This window comes from Amblyomma americanum, chromosome 1, assembly GCF_052857255.1.
Source record: "Amblyomma americanum isolate KBUSLIRL-KWMA chromosome 1, ASM5285725v1, whole genome shotgun sequence".
NCBI classification, from domain to species: domain Eukaryota; kingdom Metazoa; phylum Arthropoda; class Arachnida; order Ixodida; family Ixodidae; genus Amblyomma; species Amblyomma americanum.
Window position 1 is genome coordinate 204,334,575 of NC_135497.1, and position 24,794 is coordinate 204,359,368.

At 48.0% G+C, this 24,794-nt stretch overlaps 1 protein-coding gene across 4 annotated transcripts in view; it reads right to left on the reverse strand.

The window, feature by feature from the left end:
- LOC144114520 (uncharacterized) overlaps positions 1–24,794 on the reverse strand; it is a 436,123-nt gene that overhangs the window by 6,186 nt on the left and 405,143 nt on the right. For all 4 annotated transcript variants that reach the window (XM_077648322.1, XM_077648321.1, XM_077648320.1 and 1 more), the window contains 11 exons: positions 18,305–18,484; positions 15,741–15,881; positions 13,940–14,006; positions 12,382–12,473; positions 11,903–12,000; positions 10,944–11,061; positions 9,519–9,652; positions 7,998–8,196; positions 2,313–2,498; positions 743–1,974; positions 513–600 (listed from right to left, as the gene is read on the reverse strand). In XM_077648322.1, the coding sequence (XP_077504448.1) occupies positions 513–600; positions 743–1,974; positions 2,313–2,498; positions 7,998–8,196; positions 9,519–9,652; positions 10,944–11,061; positions 11,903–12,000; positions 12,382–12,473; positions 13,940–14,006; positions 15,741–15,881; positions 18,305–18,484 (2,535 nt within the window). The remainder of the gene's footprint in view (positions 1–512; positions 601–742; positions 1,975–2,312; positions 2,499–7,997; positions 8,197–9,518; positions 9,653–10,943; positions 11,062–11,902; positions 12,001–12,381; positions 12,474–13,939; positions 14,007–15,740; positions 15,882–18,304; positions 18,485–24,794) is intronic.

Here is a 24,794-nt window from a genome sequence, read left to right on the forward strand (position 1 = left end):
TGGTGTCGTTCCTAAAGATCACCTAAGACAGCGAAACAGCTCAAAAAGATAGGTAAAAGCACTGATATAAATAGTAGTAACTTCCATCGCTGCACCTATTTTCGGCGCTAATGCTTTTTCCAGTGACACTACCCCTCATTCCCTTCCCCAGTGCAGGGTAGCCAACCGGAAGCCTTTCTGGTTAACATCCCCGCCTTTCCCCCTCTTTCTTTATCTATCTATCTTGCACTGAGAAGAATAGCCGTAGAACCGAATTCATCATGAATACACGTTGCTTGGCCAATATAATGACATGAACCAACAGCCGCCTAATCTACCTCTGCTGGTACAGATCCCAGAACACGTGCGTGAGGATGCGTAATAGGCCTAGTCAGTACGGGACTGCTTGCATACATTAGCCACCAATACAATTCGCTGTGCCACGATGGAGTTGACAAAACTAACTGCTTGAAGGACACAGCCCAGCAGTGGATTTAGCACTGACACAGACATATACTTTGTTTTCACCTCACCTCTTCACCTTCCTCGGTCCACTTCAACACCGACTCGTCGTCTCCATAGCAGCCCGCTCCGCTGATAACAATAGAACCTCCTTTACGCCTAAAAAAAAGAAAAGACTCATATAAGTTTACTCGGAAGGACCAGATATAAGCAGGATATACATCAGGAACTAATAATCAACAAGTATATCCAGTGGCGAAGTGCAGCGAATAACAAGGCGTCATGCAGCGGCAGCACGTACCTTAGTTCTACGAGGCAGCGAATGGCCTTGTCCGAAATCTTGATTTTCTCCTGGACGAGCATTTCGTACGCGTACTGCGGGTCCATGCTGCTGAAGGAAATGTTGCTGCCCAAGTCGCTGCTCGGCTGGTTGCCGTCGTAGGAGGGCCCCTCGGGCCATTCGCTCGTGGTCGCTTCGTGTGTGGTGGACGTCTCGGCGCCGTCGTCATTCTCAGTCCAGAAGGAGCCCGTGCTGGAGCGCTCCTCGTGGCTCCCCAGAGTCAGATACACGGTAGGGACGGTGAGCCGCTCGAGCAGCCGCTGCGCCTCCTCGCTCGCAAAGCAAGCCGGGGCAGGGATCCCGCGGGAGTCCTGTGCCGTGAGTGACGACATCCCGTCGTCTGCGTACTGCACGAAGAAGTCGTCGAAGTCGTAGCTGTCGCTGGTCAGGGAAGAACTTAGCGTGTCCCGGCTCAGCCACGCAGGGAGACAATCGACGCTGGCATTGTGCCGCTTCAGCACATGGCTCAGCGTGGTTGCGGTGGTGGAACTCCACGAAGACTGCTTCCGGAGCGGTGCTGTCAGTTCGATCATGGACACGCAGCTGTCTGCCGTACGCAGGCTCCACTTACGCGTGTTTTCTGCGCATACTTCCGTCACGGGGCAAATGCTGATCTCGGACGGGTCCATTATGTGTCGGCCAATCTTTCGACCCGGCGACGACGGGAGACGCGCATGATCTTCGACGGTGCTCCGATTCTTCTTTTTGCCTTCTGAACCGTTCATGTGGATCTCGCCCGACGACTCGACCTCTTTCCTCGGGCTTGCTGATGAGCCGGAAGACTTGCCTTTGGCCTGCCAGCTGTCTCGCGTGATTTCTTTGTCTCTGGCACGATCACGTCTGACATCACTCTTTTGAATTCCTGCTTCTTCTTGTGTTGCGTCGCCGTCCTCCTTGAGGCCATTCACTTTTTTGCCATCGTGCCTCTTGGAATCCGGCGAGGATTCGTCCTCCGACGTGTTCCTCGGCGACGAAGAGAGGCAGCTGGTGGATTTGCTGATGACCGTCCGGAAGGAGTGCTGACTGCCACTCGTGTCGTTCACCCCGTCGTCGCTCTTGTACGCGGCCAGCGTCGAGCCTGGGCATTTAGAGGCATACTTTGGGGTAGATGTGACGTAACCACTGTCATTGCGAGTTCTCGCTTCGGATTCCGGGGCTGGGCTTCGGTCACCTGTCGTAGGTGACGGAGCACCCTGCAAATAAGAAGTAGACAGTACGCCTCAGCCCTTAGGAGCGGTATACAATATCCAAAAAATGATGAAGGCGCTGTTGTTCCTCCTTACTGTTCCTCTGGCCTGTGCTCAGATTCTTTGGGGTGAAATTATTGGAAAATTGGGGTCTCTAACCCGACCCTGTGCAGACCAAGAACATTAGCACTGACACACTTTGGCCAATCCGTTCTTGCGCCATTAAAATCAAATCACCACCCTCATCATCATCACCAGCTCTTTGTAAATGACGTGGTTCTTCAGCAACATCAAATCGATGGTATTCCCAGTAGCCACAGTCACCATCATGGAGTGGAACTCACCCCGAACTTCACAGGCGGCGCGCCCTCAGTGCTGGAGTCAGTCCTGCAGTCGCTGGTGGCGGTGCAGCGTGGCAGCAGGTGGTAGATGATGAGGATGCCCTGCGCGGTGCCCACCAGCACGCTTCCAGGCAGAGACAGCAGGGCCGTGATGCGAGCCGGGTTGAGCTCGTTGTCCTCCTCCTGTTGCTGCAGGACGAAGAGGCACGCAGCTCACCCTCATGAACACTATCTTCCCGCTCAAATCCCACATTCCGTGCATGCGATACAAAAGCCGCAGCCGAGGGCAGCAACACTACTGAATTTCCGGTCCTTGTCATGATACTATACTAAAAATCTACGAGCTACACGAATGTCTGTGTTGTTCCCCAAAAGCCTTGCTTTTCCTAACAACGAAAAGGAAGGTATCAATTCAGGAGCATCTGACAGTTTCGCTAAGCCCAGTTTCAGTTAACCAGGTTCAGTTTTCCACAATGCGGCTCCGATGAGCTTCTCTTCGGTCCTGTGCTCCCAACCACCACTGCATCCCGCGCAGCAGAAAGTATGCAGACGCTAAGGCTTCGCCGTGTACAAAATTCTCGAGAACAAAATTTATTACAGGCTTTGGTCTTTAGAGAACAAATACCAAAGAGAGCCCGTACTAAAGTAAAACGCACAGAGCGATTACGAGAACGTCTGAACGCGAATGTCTGAGAGTTAGCCGTACTGTACTCGTCGCCTTGTGCACCATTCCCCTTCCGCTGCCACGGTGGCTCGGTGGTTAGGCCCTCGGCTGCTGACCGGAAAGACGCGGGTTCTATCCCGGCCGCGGCAGTAACATTTCGATGGAGGCGAAATGCTAGAGGCCCGCATACTGTGCGATTCAAGCACACGTTAAATAACCCCAGGTGGTCGAAATTATCCGGAGACCTCCACTAAGGCATCTCTCATAGGCTAAGTCGCTTTGGGATAATAAACCCCATAAAACCAAACCCAAACCATTCCCTTTTCGCAATGTCTGGTCAGCTTTGTTATCATATACGCGGTGAATATTTTTTAACCTTTACGCATTTTATTTTGAGAACAGTGAGAGGCACGTCGGTGTGCTCTCTGCAGGTGGATTGTACAGCAAGGCGAAAATATGTACGTAATAGAGCTCAACTAAAAGGCGATTACTGAACTAAAATTACCAAACATTTTTTATTTTAGGGGGCAAGATTATACTGCGGAATTGAAAGCCGTCAATATGAAAGGTGAGCCCAGTTTTAAATTTTATTTATAGCCAATGGGTTCGGAATATCGAGCGTCGAAATTTCGAATTTCAAAGTTTTTTGAGTTGGCTTTCCCGCATTTCTAAATGGCATCGCTGTGCGTAGTACCGTCGCCGGAATCACGTTAACTACTTCTACGTTATAAAATACACAAGCAGCGTCGGTATTTGCTTCATTAGCGATACGAGCGCACCATTTTATGAATGCGCAAAGCGGGAAAGCTACCTCAACGGGATTTCAAATTCGCTTTTTTCACGTTCGATATTACGAATTTAATTGCCGATAAATAAAATATGAAAGCTCAGCGCACTTCCGATGTTGACGGCCTTCAATTTCGCAATATAATCTTGCTCCCTAAATTCAAAAATCAGAAAGCCCATTAGTTTATTTTACTTCATCAAACGTCTAATTATAGAGCCCTATCATGTATATACTGTTCGCCTTAATATACAGTCCACCTGCACAGACGTACAGAGGGCAAACACATATCTAGAACAACCCAGCTGTGTGTTCCGCAGCTTCCAATGTCGCTGCGACCAGGAAGGCAAAAAATGACGATGAAATCCTACGAGTTTAACTGCATATGATTACATAAAGACCATTTTTAACCGAATGTCGATAAATATCGCGTGTTCAGCCAAAAACACGCCCAGAACGTGATCTAGACAAGCGTTTTGCCTCTGTACCTGTCACAGTTTTTAAAATCAAATCTGTAAACGTTAAAAACAAATTATTCCGCCACCATCTGGAAGACGTTGAAGTAACGAGCGTTAGCTATTTGGTAGCGCAATCTAACGTCCATGCGATGTATTACCACGTGATTATGATACTTTTCCATACCTCACGGCGAGCGGGCGCCTCCCGCCTTGTGAGCTGCCAGTGCTCACGTCACGGCCGCCATGTTAAGCCCAACCATAACTAAATAACCTAATTAGGCGATATTGGTGTCTAACATGATCTACTCATTGAGCCCGTTACGAATATGACATTAGTTAGATCATAACGTCATCTCTTAATTAATTATAAGGAATTAAATTTAAGCCTAACCGTAACTAATTCTTGGCTTAATTAGTTAATATTGGCTTCTAACGTGTTCTACTCATCTAGAGGTTCCCAAATATCTAATTCGTTTTATGACGAACTCATTAATTACTGAAGTATAAGCGATTTAACATAGTCACGTGACTAGTTAATTATGAGGTCACAAAATCAGTGACATCACCAATCAATCACCAATTCGATATACTAATGATGTCACCAATCACTCACCATTTGGGTTGCTATATCGTTTTGCTATGGGGGCCGCCATCTTGAATTCCTCGGACTTAGAAAATTTCGGGCCGAAGGGAGGTGCTAGCAGACCCGAAGAAATCGAGAAGCGCGATGAATAAGAGCTAACGCTCTTTAAAAATTTGCAAACTCCTAACCAGCCCTTAGGAAACCCAAAGCGATAGCGTTACAGGTCACTTAGCCCTCCTTCGCAGCTCCACAAACACTATTACGCTATGCACCCATCCGTCCTGGAATCCCTTTTCACAAAAATTTGTGAGGTTTAACTCTTCTAAACCTAGTTATACAGAGCGAGAGCTCTGTTCCGTTGCTTCGCAAGTCTGGCTTCTCGTTGCTCCTCAGTTTCAGCAGCTCGTTTAGCACGCGTCCTCTGCAGTACACCTTCTTGGCGAGCTATATCGACTGGATGATCGGACGGGGCTTGACGGCGACGCCGAAGAGTTGACACACTCGGTCCGGTGCGCGCCTCTTCCACGGCGGAACTCAACGAGAAACCGCCGACGTAGCAACTGTCACACCCTCTCCTAGTCACGTGGTACCACAATGGCGAAGCCGGCTAGCGCGCGCAGGTGCGCCTCTGCTTGGCGAGCCACGTGGTTTGCCTGCGCTCCGGGGCCTCAAGGAGAAACGCGCATCAAGATTCACGTTGGGAGACATGCAGTAATAGAGCTTTCGCTCTAGAAACGGGCTGCTGACACGACTGAGATGCGATCCTTTGCCGCTCCTCTACCCCGAGAGCCACGTCACGCACCTTCACACGTGACTTGGTGCGTCAACCGCAGAACAGTGCAAACTTTCCACACGCTCTCACTGCTGCGCAGCTGGCACCGCGCTAACCCCTCATCCGTAATCCGCCTTGACACCTGGTGAAGGGAGTCTCCCTCTCATTGGTCGATAATGGTGTGATGTCACAACCACTGTCAACCAATCCTGAATCAGTGTGTCAACGCGCACGACTTTTGTTCCGAACGTCCGCTCTAACGCTGTCGCGGTAAAAGTCGCCCCGTATGCAGTTCCGCAGCCGGTCGCAGCATCGCCCTGGCGCGCTGTCAAGCTCTTCAAGCGAGCCACCACCACTGGCACTCCCATCAAAACCGAGGAACACCATGCGGCATTTTGGCGCGATGCCAAGGTCTGTGCTGCAGACTGCGCCGATGCCCACGGGGCTAGGAACCAGGTGTGAAAAGCCAAGTCACTGAAAACACTATTCTATCTGAAGAGGCGATTTACTGATGGTGAAGACACCAGAAGCACACGAAGCAGCTAAGGCAGACCGGGAAGGAACCACTAAAACCACTAATGAAAGCCGACAGCTCAAGCCGGAGACTCGTTAGCGGCCTGCAAGCGATGACAAAGAAGCGCTTTCATCATTTTCTTTACAAAGTGCGCTGCGGAAAGCGACGCCCACAACAACGGCAGTACGAAATTGAGGAATGAGCTAAGAAGAACTAACGCTCTAAATTATCTTCACGTTATGCCGGGCCATTGCGCCCAAACATATCCTAGAGACTATACACCACCACTCGATTGTACGCCTCGAAGGTGAGGACCGGCTTTTTAGGCATTTTGCCCGCGTTAAATTCAAGACCACGCCGAGAAGTAACCTACCCCAAACTTCATGTTTCTGTAGCAAAATACTTTACACAAGCGAATTTTTCACCCAAGCCCCAGCAACGCTCAGCAAGTAGACCAGCAGTGTTTGAGCGGTAAACTTTTATGCAGTGCAGTACAGTTGTAACCATACTTTGACAGCAACCACCAACAAACGTCAGGCTCCACCGAACTGTGTTGCAGCTCGGCAAAGCCGAATGAGGAAGGAAAGCAAATTTATGCGAGTAAATTTTGCAACAGTACGAAAAAAGCAAACCGCTTCCGTAATTCCTGCTTAAAACACCATATAAAAGACGCCGGTAAAGGTGAACACAAGAAACATAAAAACGATATAAAAATTGTGTAAGCATCGTGTGCGATCGCGCACTAGTCACGCAACAATAATCCAACTCTGGAACGTTACTACTATGGAGAACATACAGAAGATGAGAAAGAATAGGTGCAAGCCGCGGCGCGGAAATTTCACCGACATGAAAAATACGAACTGGGTAGCATAAGCGGGGATGCGCCAAATAAAATGGCCAATTTGTTCAAAATTTTCGATTCCTCATTTTTTTTAGTAAATGTCGGGTATTCAGCTGTATCGTGGCGAAATTTTAAGCCGAAATATTCGGCACAAATTTAGAAAATGGCATTTCTTGTTATGTGTGGTCGTCAAAAACTGAGCGAATCGCGCTTGTGTCAGTCCCGGCACATCGCGAATTCCGCGGGTTTCTGAGAACAAAGCAAGGTCCATCCTTATCACCGTGAATAGGAGAGACCAGAAGATGAGAGCTTCCATTGGCTGCAGTGCCGCATTTCACTGCCAAAAAGCAAACGCATATAAGGTGATAAACGAGGCAAACGCAGGAATAAACTTTAAAGCTCATTTTCTCAGCTTTCACTTTTCGTGCAGTTGCTGTAGCTCATCCCTGCGGCGTTTCGTAACAAATGGGGTAGAATGATTCTGTTTGATGCACATGACTCCTAAGACACTGGTTCTCCTCATGCAACTGCAATGGTTTGTGAAACTGCATTAAAACAGTTGTCATGTGAATATGCATGGTAATCTTTAACTTTTATTTTAAAAATTTCTGGGCGCTATAAAAAAAAAAACCAATAGCTTTATTGCATACTAGAAGCCTTTGAAAACAAGCTAACCTTCAAAAGTTGTGCACTTTCTGCTTAAAATGTTAAACGCCCCAGAGGTGAATTTACGACGGTGTTAATTGTAATAGTAGCTAGCATAAAACAAAATGCACTTGTGAAATTAGAATAAACCGTTACATAACTGGTTGCACTTGACGCAAAAATAACGAAAATAGTCTTAATTGTCGCGTCTCCTCTATCTTTGGGAAGAGCTTAGTACGACGCTTGCGTCAGAAAAAGAGGCCAACTGTAAAGCGAACTTTTACAGCGGTACCGAGTCGGCCCTTGGCTGGCACCCCGATGTTTGCCCGGAGTTCACGGAGAAAGCGGATGGAAAAGGAGCAGAATTTCGTCACAGGCTAGAACACGAAAATGGCCCGTGCATCTCTCGGTATGCGCAAGCGCTCACCCTGGGCGAGCGCGGGTAGCGGTCGTCGCGGACGTCGTAGAGCATCTTGCAGGTGAGCGCCTGGGCGTCCCACAGCTGCAGCACCGAGGAGCCGCGCAGCGCCATCCAGACGCCGTCCTCGGAGGAGCACGGCTGCAGGAGCGAGATGTAGTCCAGGCTGCTGGGGGACACCTGGAACTGGTCCACCGTGTCCAGCGTCCTGCGCCGGAAGTTCAGCGTGGCCAGTGGGCAGACTTTGGTTACTAACTGGTGGCACTGCTATACCGTATACCTTCGTACTTCGTCGCTAATGTATCGAGCAGACGGTTGGCCCATTTCTGGACCTGTGCGGCCCGGAAGTGCCCAACCCATATACCTTAGTTGTGGAGACAGGGCCCTATTAGTTAAATGAGTACTCGAACAGAGTTTATATGTTTAAATAGCGCTTCTCAGTCCATGCATGATTAACATTAAACGAGATATAAGAGTGATAAGTTTAAACTGACGATGCGGGCGAGCGATGGGAGCGGCATATGGAACTGCGTTATTAATACGATAGCGTTAGAGCTGTCGTCACACCAAAACTCTAGGGATAGCAGGAAATTCCCCGATTGGTACAGACAGAAATGATCTCACAGGGGCACGTAACCACCAAAGACCAATCACAGCACTACACCCAGTTTGAAATATCCATAACCGCTGGAGGAGCTACCGGAAAGGGCAAGCGCAGCATGTCAGGTGGGCGGATGACGTAATACACAAACAAACAAACGAACAAATAAATAAATAAATAAATAAAACTCTGAACGAAAGCGGGCGGGATTGGAAACCGCCGCGGCGCGAACAGATTACGTTCGCTGTACTAAGCTATCGCCGAAGTTGAACATGTCGCGTGTTTAACTGCCAATGTCTCGCGCTGTGCTGTGGATGTCGTCGTATTTATCGATTTCCATCCGTGCTATCCGTGCGCAATGGATCCAGAACATGCCGCTATCGCATTACCCTCTTTGCCTTTTTTTACCTCATACAGATACGCCGCTTCAAGCCCCGTCCTTAAAAACCAAAACACGGAAAAGTAGATTAACATGCAGAACAGTTACCGCCCAGAGTACAACGCACGCATAAACTCCAGCTCATGACTGGTGTGGAAATGCAGCACGTTGGTCATGTTGCAACCAGGCCTCCTTGGCTTTAATGCCAGCTAGATAAGCCAGTTTCGAAAAAATCAAGCCCTCTCTTGCTACCATTTATTCCGCTTTTCCCTTCGCTAGCCTCTATGCGCGTGCAGTAAGTGGGAAGAGTGCCCAACCGTAAATGGGAGAATAAATTTTTGCCCCGTTTTTCTTCGTGAAAAAGAGCATTCGACACTCATGCCACCAGCTCGCGCTATGACGTAAGCCACAACTCCGCATAGATGGCGTCACATCGTGACGAGTAAATGAACCGAGGCGACCACACAGGCCCCATTACGAAGGGAGCAGTGTAGCTGGCACTGAAACAGCCGAGTCGTTATTGCAACCAAGCCAGCAGTGTGGCACCCACCTCGCACTGAGAATGATGATCCTGTTACCCGTGGCGCACCAGAGCCTTTTGTCGACTAGCTTCAGGCACGTAACAGGACTGCTGCCGATGTGGATGTAGAGCACGTCCGGCTTGTCCACGTGCACGGAGAAGTTCTGTGGGCGATAACAAGCTGCTTTAGCGAGCGCATACCTCGGTCCGAGATGCAAGCTGCAATGTACGCACAGCGAACGGACAAGGCTGGAGGGGAAAACATGAGCGCTTCCGCGAAATGTTGCTGCAAGACATGCATATAACGGTAGTAATCACTACCTTTTATGGCTGCTTATTCATATAGCGGTTGCAGTGCTCAGGAGCATCGAGTACAGACTGATAAGAGCGTGAACCGACATCACAGTGACCTTCATTTTGTGGTAAATGGTGTATGTCGAACCCACTTATAACGCAGCCTGCTCCAGCTTGCTCCAGCTTGTATCCCAAAATGGCACTCATGACGTCATGTGAATACCTCCTATGTTAACCTTCACGAAGTAAAGGCGTTGTTCTGGGCGCGACATTCACTGCAGTTTGATCACAACGCGATTGGCTCCAAAACAAATTTCCTTAGAACCGCTTTTTGTTTTGCAGGTCAGCATCATTTGAAAGGATCAGGGCATAAAGACAAGAAACAAAGTATTCTGTTGGCTTTGTTTTCTGTGTATGTTGAGGATCTCAGGGGGAAAACTTGAACTCCTTATCCAAGACGTATCTTTCAGCTCACGCACATTCTTCAGCATACGGACCCATACATTCTCGACAAGCGCATTTTTTCAACGGGGAGTTGTTTACGAACGCATTTTTTTTTCGGATACCGTAGGATTGCACCATAACCAACATATATTGTCAAAAACGCACCCCATTGGCTTTTCACGGCAGTCTTTACTCCTCGGTGCGAGCGCAGGAGAAACTTTAAAAGCAAGATTTTGCAGCGTATCGGAAGGTTAGACCATTCCCGTCGGTATGTTCATAACAGTATCTTACAGCATTCCCCATCTGCCTCACAATTAAAGGGGATGTTCAAGAAAGCCGAACTTGAAGCTGCACACAAGGACGCTCTGCTACCCAAGAAGACAAATGAGTAGCGCACACTAAGTTTATCGTATACCAAGCGACGGTCCGAGCACTGAGCAGCAGCCTCACAAGCTTAGGCAAGGCGCTTCCGCGCAAAATATTTCACGATAGTCACAGTCTACGCGACGGTTGCATCCCGGCTCTTTTTTCCTTATCAAGGACGGCACGGGTCTGGTGACCAAAGAATGATGCGACATGAGAGCACCGTGCGCTGTTCCTACTCAACACCGACCCCTCGCTTGATGCAATTCTGTATCCGGACAGAATGGCGGGCGAGGAAAACAACCCGCCAGGTGGGCCGCTAGTCGTGGAAGTGAGGATGTGGAAGAGACGTACCTCGATAACCGCCATGGTACCGTCTGCGAGGCCTGCGAACACCTGGCACTGGTCGTCTTCTTCATAGGAACAGAGACTCAGGACCGACTCGTTCAGCTGGGCTTCCCACTTCATATCCCTAACGCATAGAAACAACGCATGAACGGTGTCATGCACTGAAAAACGCAAATATGAAGAAGTTGCCCGACGACCAAGACCTCCGCAGCGCAATCGTATCACGCGCACAGGTATCTTCTTGTTCTAGTCTGCAGGTGACGTGTAGTGGTCTCCTCTAAGAGGCTGCGCTTTCAGACAATAAACAGGACCGAGTACGTTGGAGCTACACATGCAGAAAATGCTGAAAATGAGCCTGACAGATAATGCGCCCTTCATATAAGACATTGGTGGGTGCGCTGAAGATTATTCTGGCAAAATAAAAAAAAGCAAGCAAGTAGAAAAGAACTCACGCCTTTGCAATCGGTTAATAGCTCCGACTTTACCTGTTCGTTTTGCAAACAGTACAGCGACAACATTAATATTTCAAAAATGTGCATTGATAACCTAAAAGAATAGATACAATGATGCAAAACTGCAGCAAAAGTGCTGCTCGCATGCATCAGTACGAGATGCTCATTTGTCTGCCGGGAATAGCTTCGCTCCTATTTGCTAAAGCCACTTCGAACATAGACGCTCCCGCCGTCCTGCAGCAGGTGGCATAGCAGTACAGTTGTGCTCGTATTCCCTCTTTCTTTCTTTCTTTCTTTCTTTCTTTCTTTCTTTCTTTCTTTCTTTCTTTTCCTCTCTCTCTTTCTTTCTTTCTTTTTTAACGCTTCCATAACCTTGTTCATGATCCCCGCCAGCAACATTGCCAACGGTATGCACACCGATAAATCTACCTTCCGTTTCCTCTGCTCACGTCTCTGCCCTGTGGCGCCCCCACGGGGGCCATCCGCGCGGCCAACGCCGCCCCGGGTGCCTACCTGGTGCGTGTGCTGTAGGCGTACACAAAGTGGGACAGGGTTCCCAGCAGCATCACGTCGTAGCCCAGGGCATGCATGCAGATCACACGGGCCTCGATCTGCGAGAACAGTGAGTTCACTGAAGCACACGAGCAAAATGCGCCTATTGAGACGTTATGCTTCGCAGGAGCGCATGCTTCTGAGTTACCAGCTCCACAGTGAACACCAAGATGCCCACGCGAGAACGCGATTACTCTGCGACGTGCAATACTTAGCAGCTAATGCCCCACTCAGCAACACTGAACATGACGTTCCGTGTTTTAATACTGATTTTTGCTGGGTTGTGCACCACTTAGACGAAATTAATTCGTGCTGCAAAATCTATGCAACACTGCATTCGTAGTACAGGGGTGACCAAAAGCCAGGAAACAAACGTCCTAGCAACGAATGGTATACATTTAGCAGATAGTCCCTCTTAACAAGAGAGCACCTGCCCTTACCTCAATTTTCAACCGGTACATCACGCTGTCTTCGCAGTTCACGCGGGACAGTCGTGTCAAGTTCGAACTGGCATGACACACCCATATCGTTTCTGCAATAGCGACACAATCACGCAATTAAAAAAAAAAGGCAGTTCAATGAAAACACGGCTAGCGCACACGCTATCAAAAGTCAAGAAAAGTTGGAAAGGGCGTTCACGTAATGTGACAAGAGCTTCGGCGCCAGATGTTAAGAGAAAGATAGAGAGAGAGGGAGAGAAGGAAAGGCAGGAAAGGTTATCCAGAGGGGTGTTCCGGTTTGCTACCCCACACTGGGGGAGCGGAATGAGGGGAAGTAAAAGTGAAAGACAGGGATGCGGTAAGAAGAAGTGGGTGGGGACGTGCAAGCATAATCTGCTGAGTGAGCCGTTAAGGTGATCATGATCATGTGTAAGGGGTTTAACCGATCATGTGACCCTGCTATGCCATAAGTTTATTTCATGTGGACGACGAGATCTCGGGGCTCTGGCTATAAGAGCTGACGCTGCAAAAACGAGACGACAGCGGACGAGCAATTCCGCTGATGACAGGTCGCTTTCACACAGTCATCTCAGTTTCTGCTTAGCCTATCCAAGCCAAATGCGTATGTAAAGTTGCACACATTGAAGCACTGCTACTTTCTACATTTAGTGCTTAAGCTCGAAAACCGGATCATCACGCGACAGGCAAATGAAAACGCACACAGAAGCAATGAGAGAAAGAAAATAATTCATTCATTCATTCGTTCATTCATTCATTCATTTTTTATTTTCCACAAAGAAGTGGAAGGGGGCCAAGGGAAAAGGCGCGTATCCGGGGCTTGAGAAATCCTCGCCCCCTTAAGGCGTACACAGAAGCGGACTGAGACAAACAAAAAGAACCAAAAAAAAGGAAAAGAAGAAAAAATGTCAGCCGTTTAAAACTAAAAGAAGAAAAAAGGTAATATAATGCGCATCAGACAAAACACTCAGCGCAAATAACAAGATCAATAAAACGGTTTTGAAACCTATGTAAATCATTTTTAGCATTTTACAAGAATAAAACAAAATATGACGTACAATAGAACTTGTATTTGAAATTAAGCACGAAGAAAAATGTTGATGCATATTCACAGAGGGCAGACAACGCAGCGAAATATTTGCACATAGATGAGAGGGGCGCATTTAATATATCAATACCTTCCTTTTCTAGAGAATTCAATAATCGTGGATGAGTATTACGGAGCATTCGCTGTCCATATGGTGTATTCTCAAGTCCAAGCCGCTGTCTAACCTTCGTCAGAGGAAGGGGTTGAAATTCAAGATTGCATCATTGACATATCCATACGCCCCTTCCTGTCAGAGAGCGGAAAATTGCGCACCTCCTTCTGTACTGTTGCCCTCAACCTGTCCAACGAAAACTGGCCCAAAGGTGAGGAATTTCACGGTCCCTCTTATAATGCATACTTCGAGAGTGTTGAGTGATATTTTCAGTAACAGGCTGTACGCAGAGTCATCTGTTGCGCAAACACGGGCTAAAAACGTTGCTTATGAACACCTACCTGAGTCGCACGCTGCAGCGCATTCGATAATCAGTGCATTATCGCCGTAGCAGCTTCCATCAGTCGCCTACCGATGGAGAAGAAACGCTGCATTAGTGAATAAAACAGAGACTGACACGATTTGAAGCGCAAACGAAGAAAGAGACATAACCAACCAAACAATATTTCGCCACATATCATGTTGACACTAGTCTATAGTTAATGTTTCAACGTGCCTTTTACACACAGTTATTTGACCATGTTACAAAAAAAAAAAAAACTACTAGCGATTTGTCCAGCGTCCCTTTCCAGCGTTCGTCTTGTGTAGCACTAACTTCAAGGAAAACAAAAAAAAAATGGCTGAAAACAGCTGCCACCTCAAACGCGTCATCACCACCGCGATCAGAAAAATTACGCTCACTGCTGGACAAAGGTCTTTAAAACTGATCTCCTCTCAGGCCCGTACTGTGCCAGCCGCGGCCAGGGAGTTCCTTATCACACCTCCCAACGCACTGACGACCCTCTGTCGACCCGAGTTTTCCTTCCCTTGCAATCCATTCCATACTCTGACCGACGATCGGTAATGTGTTCTTCGTATGAGATGTCCTACCCAAGTTCATTTCCTGCTCTTTATTTCTGTGGGAACGCACTTAACTCGAATCCATACTTTAATTCTCGCCGCTCTCTTTCTATCTCTGAAAGCTACCCATATCTATTACCTTATGACGGCCCGCTGTGCATGTCAATCTAATTTCAAGCATGTTCTTTACCTATATACCCTACGTGGTTGAGTGTCAATGATGAGTACTAGCAGAATGACCCCCACCAGAACATGCGTTATCCACCCTGAAGTAGTGCTTGGCCACCACATCCCAGTTTCATCTGGCAATTTACCCTATTACCATGCACACTCAATGAAAGATTACGCACGCCTGGCTGCTAACCTTGCTAGAAAAGTATCCGGAAGACTGAAACCGAATATGAAAGAAGCGCTGAACGCACGTAAATTTGTTCGTAGCAATGGAAGGCCGATTCTTTTAAAAGGATCATTCAGCAAACTTCTTGCAACACATAATGCGCACGTTTTCCTTGCTAAAAAAAATAACATGTATTCAGAGAACGACCATGAAGCAACCAAGGAGGACGTTGACCACTATTTTCTCCCCACACGAGTGCAGCGCCCCTGATGTTATCAGCCCGTTCTAGAAAAGGAGACCATCACCCGTAACCTCGAATGCGGCCGATTTCAAAGAACGCCAAAGGTGAGATACCTGTTCCCATTTCCAACGCAGCAGCCCCCACTAAAAACACTTCAAATACTACACACGCGAAATCTGGGCGCAGTCAATGGAGGTACCCGGTGCGCCTTTGAGCGCCGCCGCGCCCGAGTCGGAAGTGTTTAGAGAGTGTGCTGAACTCGTACATCGCGCATACAAAAGGAACCGCTGTACAGCTATTACGGATACGGAGAAACAACTAAACGACTGGGCGCGTGAATAAACTTCGGGGTGAGCGGGCCTGGGATACGAGTCTGAGTGCGCCTGAGATTCTTAATTTTAGCCGAGAGCATGGCCAGTTTGCAGAGTGGCTGCAAGTGGAAAGGCCGTAAAAAAACATGAAATCCCCTCCTTTCCCAGAAGAACCCTGCCAGCGCAATATACATAATATTCCTCGGGCGCAGCAAAGAAACGGCATCGTGTTTATTCGAGAACGGCAACTCTGCAGTACTCTGAATGCTACAAGTTCGCACTTTGAGTGTTGTAGGGTATGCGGAAAACAAAAAAGAAAAAAAAGAAGGGAGAAAAGCACGCCATCTTCTCACCGCTGCGCTGTCTCTGGACAAAACGCTGTGCTTCTCTTGCTCCCGCTTTTTGGACTGCTCTCTGAGAATCTTCTGAAAGCAGGCCTGCTTTGCGGCGATATCTTGCCGTCGCGGAAAAGGCTCCAAATCTTCAAAGGCTACCTGTGAAAAAAGAAAAATAAAACGCATTAAAGGAATAGATGCACAAAAATTTCTGGATGTGTTTTTCTTCTTCTTTGGAATGGTGCGCAAGAAAATAATGTACATGAGTCACGACGGGCAATTCACCTATGCTAGCTAAATAATTTATATTTGAATTTTTTTCCTCGTGTCGCTTCCGAGTTTCAGTTTGAACAGCCGAACGACGGCTATGACGCACAGACGATTCGAGGTCACATGAATCACGCAAAAACTTCGATATAGTCGCTGCTTGTTCATTTTTTTTTTGCGATTCCAACTCTTGGGCTGGCTTGCGTAAGAGTTGATGTGAATAAAAACAAAAAAAAAACTGCGACCATACTGCAGTTTTTATATGTCTTATGTGACCTGAAATCATCTGTTACGTCACAGCCGTCATTCGGCCGTCGAAACCGAAACCGGAGCAACATATGAGAAATGAAATCAATTATAATTATTTACTGCTTTTTGCCGCAATTCATGTGGCTGTACATGATTTCTAATGTCACATCACGCAACAAATATTTGGTGTGCCTAGTCCTGTAAAGGAGCCGCAAACCCCACTTGTTAAGGCTGCCTCCGCTCTGTTCCAAAGCCGTTCCATTTGTTCTTGACGTTGCTGTTTGCTGCAGAGAAGACGTGGGCGATATCGGCGCAACATCCACACGTACAGACAACTGAAAGGATTGGCATGCAGAAAACGATCATTCTCCATGTACGACTGAGACACATATATTCCTTTTTCCATGTAATTCTGTTCTGGACTAACGACCTCGGGAATATCTTTTTTTTTCGTTCAAATGCAGAAGTAATATAACCTTCGTTCTTCAACGCAAGCGAAGCGTCCCATTTAACACTGCTTGCGCCAGGACAGCGCGAGCAAATAATGTCGGCTCATCGTGCGCGCCACCGTGTTTTGTGCCTTCTCCATCTCGCTCCTCGATGATGCGCTCGTGATTGTGTTCCCCGCTCCAACGCCGCAAAGTAAGCGACTGACGGTGAGATTTTATTTCCAGTTTAACGTTAACCCGGCGCAGCAGAAGCTACGAATTGCGAGCGATTGCAAGAAACGCAGGAATGGGGCCAACAAGGCTCCCGTTTAGCCCCGTCACCCAGACCTTACACTGTATATTTTTAATTAATAATAATTAATAATTGGTTTTTTGGGGAAAGGAAATGGCGCAGTATCTGTCTCATATATCGTTGGACACCTGAACCGCGCCGTAATGGAAGGGATAAAGGAGGGAGTGAAAGAAGAAAGGAAGAGGGAGGTGCCGTAGTGGAGGGCTCCGGAATAATTTCGACCACCTGGGGATCTTTAACGTGCACTGACATCGCACAGCACACGGGCGCCTTAGCGTTTCTCCTCCATAAAAACGCAGCCGCCGCGGTCGGGTTCGAACCCGGGGACTCCGGATCAGTAGCCGAGCGCCCTAACCACTGAGCCACCGCGGCGGGTGTGTATTTTTGAGCGATACCTTAATCACGTGACCATACAAGAGACACTCGAGAGCGCCTTCTTCCGGCCCACCTGGGTAACACTCTCTCTCATTGGCCAGCAGGTGAATGCGCAAGTTTTCTGCCATGACACACAAAACCGACGACGCCGTTCGCTACGAAGAAGGGTCCTTGTAAAGGTATATTTTTGAGCGATACCTTTACAAGGACCCTTCTTCGTAGTGAACGGCAGCGTCGGTTTTGTGTGTCATGGCAGAAAACTTGCGCATTCACCTGCTGGCCAATGAGAGAGAGTGTTACCCAGGTGGGCCGGAAGAAGGCGCTCTCGAGTGTCTCTTGTATGGTCACGTGATTAAGGAAGGCTTTGCGGTGAGCACTCTCAAAAAGGGGGAATGCGTGGGGGGAGGGGCGGGAAAACCGGCGAGCAGCTATCGCTGGGGCTTCAACCCGGGGCCTGCAGAAGGGCGATATAGGTATATCTGGGAAGTTATGCGTGCATACGTGTACATGTGTGTTGGCATTTTTATTTTCAGATTCATTCATCATTCATCTGCGGCAATAAATGCGCAAATTACCGTAAACGTGAGACGATGGACGCGCAGGCAGCTGAAAAGTGAAGTAGTTTCAGAATATTCCGAAGTCACAGCATGCATAGAACCATGGGGTATTCCAAGAGCGGTACAGCCTATACGTCCACGGTCTGTCTCTGCAGCCAGTGGAGGCTGCAGATTAGGATCGGGAATTCACGGCTTCCTCCCTTCATTCTGAAGCGACTACAGTCAGCGGCCAGAAAAGCGAAGCGCGGTGTGAAGATAAAAGCTTCCCTTTTAAGCCATTAAGATCGATGTTTTTAGAGCCCGCGAGCGTGCACGCGTTCCGCTATTTTCCTCCGTGGGATACGCGGGTGCAGCGTCTCATCACTGCAGCGAGCTGAAGGTAATGGCGGTCACCTTGATGAGCGTATCCACGTCGTAGCAGAGCCGGGCGATGGCCTTGAGCTGGCGCATGATGGACACCGTGTCCTGCTTGGTGAGCAGCACTTCCTCGTGCATCTTGAGGATGGCCAGCGAGAACCGGAACAAGACCTTGGGGCCCTCCAGCAGGAAGCAGTCCCAGATGCGCAGCAGCGTCTGCACAGTGAGAGCCGCCCACAGTGACTGCTGAGCGGATCACCTCTCAAGGGCACGCGCATACACCAATACTCTAAAGCAGCGGTAAACAGCTAGTGCCGAATTTCGTTTATCATCCAGCTTAGCCGTAGAGCAGTAATTTTTTCATATATTGTAAGATTTCACTACAACAGTCAATATATCCGCAGATCTCCCGTCGACAGGCTTGCACTTTTTTCCTATTAGCCTTTTCGCTATCGTCAAAAGCGTTCCCCAGTGCTTTTCTATGGCAGTCTGAACTGCTAGATGCGAGCGATGGAAACACTTTATATAAGAAATATTTTGCAACACAACGGAAGATTGGACCATTACCTTCAACATTTCCGTAACAGTACCTTACTATTTTCCAATATTCAAACGTTTTGCCCAGGAATGTTGGACATGTGAGGACGAGGGTTCCCTTCACCCTCAAGAGATTTGGAACGCTCGCAATGCCTAACAAGCCACGCGGCATGGCACAGAAATTCCACCCAAGTCCAGCCTACAGCGCCTTCGCTAATACGGAGCAGAAAAAGGTCGCCTCGGTGAATGCTGACAGACTGCTTAAAAATTTTTGCGACGACTACAGCACGATTTGATCCCGCATGCGACGTCTGGCATCGATGCTTCATTGATTTTAGACATGTGGTTTACTTATTCTTGGTGTTTTATTTTGTTGTCATTCCTTGCTGCATCTGCTGTCCTAATGTTGCCACTATCGTCGCAACCTAGCTAGGAGTTTACAACAATTTTGCCATGAAGTTCCCATCTGTTCTTCTCTGGTCTACAGAGCTCAAGAACACCCACTTCAAATTAGTAAGTATTGTCCATAATGCGTATAATAACAATGGTAGAACATAACAAACATTCGAGTATCAACAACCGTCAGCAGAGAGATTAAATACCTCGGTTATTCGAAAGCTATTAAACTCATGCGTTCGTATTAGTTCCCATTCATTATATAGATATGGCTTTAAAATGGCAGCTCCGATGCGGCGACAAAAGAAGAATTACGTCTACTTAGTCTACTGAAACCAGCGGCGGGATCCTACCGGATAAAAAGAAATGTGAACAAGTTCGATTGGCCAAAGGATGCTAAAATCATAATCATGCACACTAATACTAAGCCATCGTCTTTTCAGCAGCTTGGTAATAGTGAATACGTGTTTGCATTGGGGAGATAGCGGCTAGACATCAAATGAGACTTGGAGACGACCTTCTTTTTTTTGGTGTTGTTTACCTGTACTGCCCTGTTTACACAGGGGTGCGAACAGCGTGAAAGCAGTGACATGCACAGGTAGACTTAACTTAAGAATTAATACTTAGCCTCTGCGTCATCATCAAACTAATTAAATAACTGTAACATGCACGAGACTATGTCATGTTTCGACCTGCCTTGTAATGTTCATTAATACAGCAAAAATGCCAGCGATGCAAGTTTCCCGGCGACCGATATGATTATGATGGACACGTTCGCCGCTCCGCGGCCAGACTTGAAGAGCATCGTGCGCGTAGTATTCGCAATGTTCCAGAGAGGGCGCCAGAGACCTGTCCAATATTGTGAGCGAAAAACACCTGAGTGGCAAGAATACATGATGTTTTCTATTGTGAGAATGTAGGTGGCGCTACGCTACTTGAGAACTCGCTGACATTCACCTATGGGACAGCACAGGAAAAACGAAGCCTGTAGCAAAGCTTTGGTCGCCTGAAGGCTGATCGCTTAAAGGTGTTATAGTTGTACTTACTTTTTGCCTTTCCATACTATTCTCTAGCGTTAGCACCGACAGACGATGAGAACCTTCAAATCCAAAAACCGCACTCAACCCTTTCGTCTTTCAAACACACACAAAAAAGGCGCACATAACATGTTCATTCCGGGTAGCACTGAAGATAAGAATAATGTTTTTAAAATGTTATGTAAGTTGCAATAACGTTACATGTTGCATAGAAAGGTTACATTAACGTTAAACATTAAAACTAAAGTTATATGTCATATCGAAAACATGAGTGTAACATTCAAAGTAAATGTTATTTTAATGCGGACTTCTAAATGCTATTCTAACGTTAAAAACTTCAGGATGATGTTATATGCTGTGTCATTAACATAACTTTAACATTCCAGATAAACATTGTTTTAATACAGACTTTTAATCGTTATTATATGGTTTCGATCATAACTACAAAAGAGCATTACAAATGTATTTCCCACAACTTTTCACAGTGTTCTTAGAGTAAGGAGTTTTTCATAAAGCATTACTCTGCAACTAAATCTTTTCAATAGTAAGCCGCCGTGGTGTCTCAGTGGTTATGGTGCTCGGCTGCTGACCCGAAAGACGCGGGTTCGAACCAGGCCGCGGCGGTTGCATTTCGATGGAGGCGAAATGCTATAGGCCCGTGTGCTGTGCGATGTCAGTGCATGTTGAAGAACCCTAGATGATCGAAGTTATGCGGAGTCCTCCACTACGGCGCCCCTTATTGCCCGAGTCGCCTTGAGACGTTAAACCCCATCAAATCAAATCAAATGAAATCAAAAGCTTCCACATTTTTTGTTAGACAGCCTTGCTTATTGATTTATAGGGGTTTGACGTCCCAAAGCGGCTCCGGCTACGAGGGACGCCGTAGTGAAGGGCTCCGGAAATTTCGACCACCTGGGGTTCTTTAACGTGCACTGACATCGCACAGTACACTACACAGGCCTCTAGTATTTCGCCTCCATCGAAATTCGACCGCCGCGGACGGGATCGAACCTGCGTCCTTCAGGTCAGGAGCCGAGCGCCGAAACCACTGAACCACCGCGGCGGCTCCATGATTATCACCATTTCGCCACTATCGTTCATAGCACACCCCTCAGTAATGGCTATACAAGGTTGACTCCACGGTATCCGTTCGGAGGTGAGCGTATCAGTTGCATGTCGTGCTGTATTGTGCACTCAAACGTCGCACTAGTTGTTGGTTTTTGAAAAACGTTGATAAAGTTGAGTACCTTCCCAAAAGGCGGGCCTGCATGCTTGTGCAGGGTCGCTTTACCATTTTCGAGAATGTTGCATTTACGCTGTTTACATGTTTAATAATGCTCGGGAAGGATTATTCCAACGTTTGCTTGTAACATTACAGAAACGTTAGAAAAAGGAAAGAACATTGAGTTAAAATTTGAGCAACACAATAAGGTAACAGTGTTGCAGCGTTTCGGTGCTATCAAAAGCGTTAATATGCTGAAGAACAACAGGCCCCTATACCTTACCCACGACGACATGCAAATATGGAAACGGCGCCCATGAACAGGAGCGGGTTTACGGGTGGGAGGAACCGTGTACTCCCACCCCCCCTCCCCCTCTCCCCTCCTCAGCGAGAAATTTTTTTCCCGAAAACCATAACCCCCTCCCCTTTTTTTTCGCTGAAAAAAAGTTAAAGAAATGCATTGGACAAATAGGACTTCCCCCACTGTCCTCTCCAGAAATCATGACGACGCATGCTTAGGGAGCCTCCGTAACCGCGCAAAAGTATCCTCTCCTTTTCTCTACGCCCCCCCCCCCCCCCCCCCCCCCCCGCGCCATCCCAACCCTGCCTCCAAGAAAATATATATCTTCGATCTTGCATAAACCGCGCTCGTTTAACCGCACCTTATCCAAGGCTGCAAATTCTCACGAAAAGCGGGAATCCTGATAAAACTATAAAAGTATATGGCAGGCACCCTGGTACTGAGAGGTGCAAAGAGCGCACAAATAAGTGCAGCCTGTGTCTCTTGACACCAGGCTCTACGCTAGGACTGCCGGAAAATTCAGTGCTATAGTGCAGGTCCCGTGCCCCGTAAACTTTAGCAGCCTACTGTACACCAAGCTAGGCTCTGACATGACAGATATACTGCCCTTCACGTCCCATGATTCAGGAGTACGAAGAGAGAGAGAGAGAAACCAAGTATGAGCGACAGTTTAGAGACATGTTATTCTTGTTCAGTCTTGCTAAAGTTCGCGCAAAGCGCCAACTGGACGCGAAATCTCGCAAGCGGGTGGCAGGGTGCCGTGATGGGAAAGATAACGAATTGTTCATACAGTGTCATACGAATGAACCCCTTTCGAACTGAGCCAACCGGTTGCTTGCGCGGCAAGACGCACGACGCAGTGATCGCCTCTGATCGTGAAAAAAAACAAACAGGGAGCCTCCTAGGCTATCAACGACGACCGTCGTCGGCCCACAAAAGGCAGGGTGCGCTGTACAATAACAAGGGTAACTCCAGCGTGAAACAGAACCACCCTTTCCGGCTATTTTGCTGCACGGCCCCGACAAGGGCGACGTCAGGGAGTGAATTATAAGGATAAGCTTCATGGCGTAAGTTGGTCTGACTCGACAATTTTGAAGCAGCTACTTCGGTAGACCGATAAAACACCACAATTACATGTTACTGAGCCTGAAATACAGTGCATCAACTGCAAAAAAAAAAGAGACCAATATATAAAGCGGACGACATGCAGAGAAAACAAAGCACAACCTTCACACTGAAAGTATGCGGCGATACTTTTGTTGCCAAAAGAACGGCCACTCAATGCTCCAGTTTTGAAGAACGCATTGCACACCTCCCAAAAAGGATCGCCCGCTGCATATAAATCCCGCGCTAGCAATTCTTGGTTAAAACACAGCGCAACAGGCGTATGCCGGGGCGCTCTGTAATCCAGAAATGGCTTACAGCTTGCTTGCCCCTATCCGTTCTTTATTATTATTATTATTATTATTATTATTATTATTATTATTATTATTATTATTATTATTATTATTATTATTATTATTATTATTATTATTGCAGCACGCGTTTACGTCTACTGTCGTACCTCAGAAGGACGAGGCGTGCTCACAAACATTGCAAATCGCAGAACGAGAGAGAAAATGAAAAAAAAAAAAGCGGCACACAGAAAACGAAACGGCGCTCAGCAGTTGATACGGCGAAAGCGCCAGGATCGCAATGCGTGGCCAATGGCCGCGGCGCAAGAACGGCGCGAAGATGCGCAGCGCGCCCTTCAACGGCGCCGGCGGGGAGCCGCCGCGAGCTCGGTCGAGAGCGAGACAGCCGATGAGTGACACGGCGCCAAAAGCGCCGGGACGGCCGGCGCGCCTCCTAAAATTGGGTCTTGCCACACCTTATGTAGCAGAGGGGTTCCTAGCCCCGATGTCTGGGCGAGTAACGGTTCCATCTTGTCTCGTAATTACTGCGCCGGAGACTGACTGCCCTGGCGTAACTCCTTTCGCGCGGTCCTTGGGCCGCAGACGACCGCCCGCTGAGAGGTGAAAGACTGCTCCGTCGCGACGCCGGGGGCAACAAACGCCGACCGAGAGCAGGGAGAGAAAGACGCCATTGTTTGTTCCCCGCGATGATGCCAGGGCTGGCCGCTGCCAGCGAGTTTTTGCAGCGGCTTTCACCGAAGAAGCGCAGTTTTCAGGGACACCCTTCCCGCGCAGGTCATAAACTAAGAAATGTGCCCCGCAACCAGAAGCCGAATGAAACCTGTGCGCTGTGTCAAGCAAGTGTGCGCCCTTTGTAGTTCATGTACATGCGCATGTGCATGTTTTGGTTTTATGGGAGTTTAACGCCCCAAAGCGACTCAGGCTATGAGAAACGCCGTAGTGAAGGGCTCCGGAAATTTCGACCACCTGGGGTTTTTTAACGTGCACTGACATCGCACAGCACACGGGCCTCTAGAATTTCGCCTTCATAGAAATTCGACCGGCGCAGCCGGGATCGCTACATGGACATGTACATACATATACATACGTGTACTTAGATGTACCCCCTTGGTCAAAAGTAGACACGAAGCAAACCCCCCTGGGCTTTGCTTCCGAGACGCACCGTGTGGCTTGTGATGCATCCTTAGTGATCGAAATCTCCTGAAGGTAATAAGATTTTTTGTTCTGCCCCCTCCAATGGGTAGGAGTGCTACAGGAGTCCCACTGCACGGCTGATAAGCAAATCCCCTGGGCTTTAAACTTTTGAAAAAATGATGTACATACATGTCAGCGGAAGTCTGCAGTGATACAGAGACTATGTCCAAGTTATTTTCGGTCTGAGGTTGAACGGAGGTCAACGGTTAACTGAAGTGCCACGCAAGCTGAAATGGCTGTGCCGCTAATGGACGAAGTCGCGAGTAAAAAGCCTTACACAAAAGTCTGCATCAGCTCGCTTGCTGTAGAAGACGTATGCGGTGGTCACTACAAGGAATCCACTGCCGAAAGTGCCAGACAAACTGAGTTTGTAATACACCTGAGTCGCTAAGTAGGAATCACTCGCGAGTTGAAGTGTGAACTT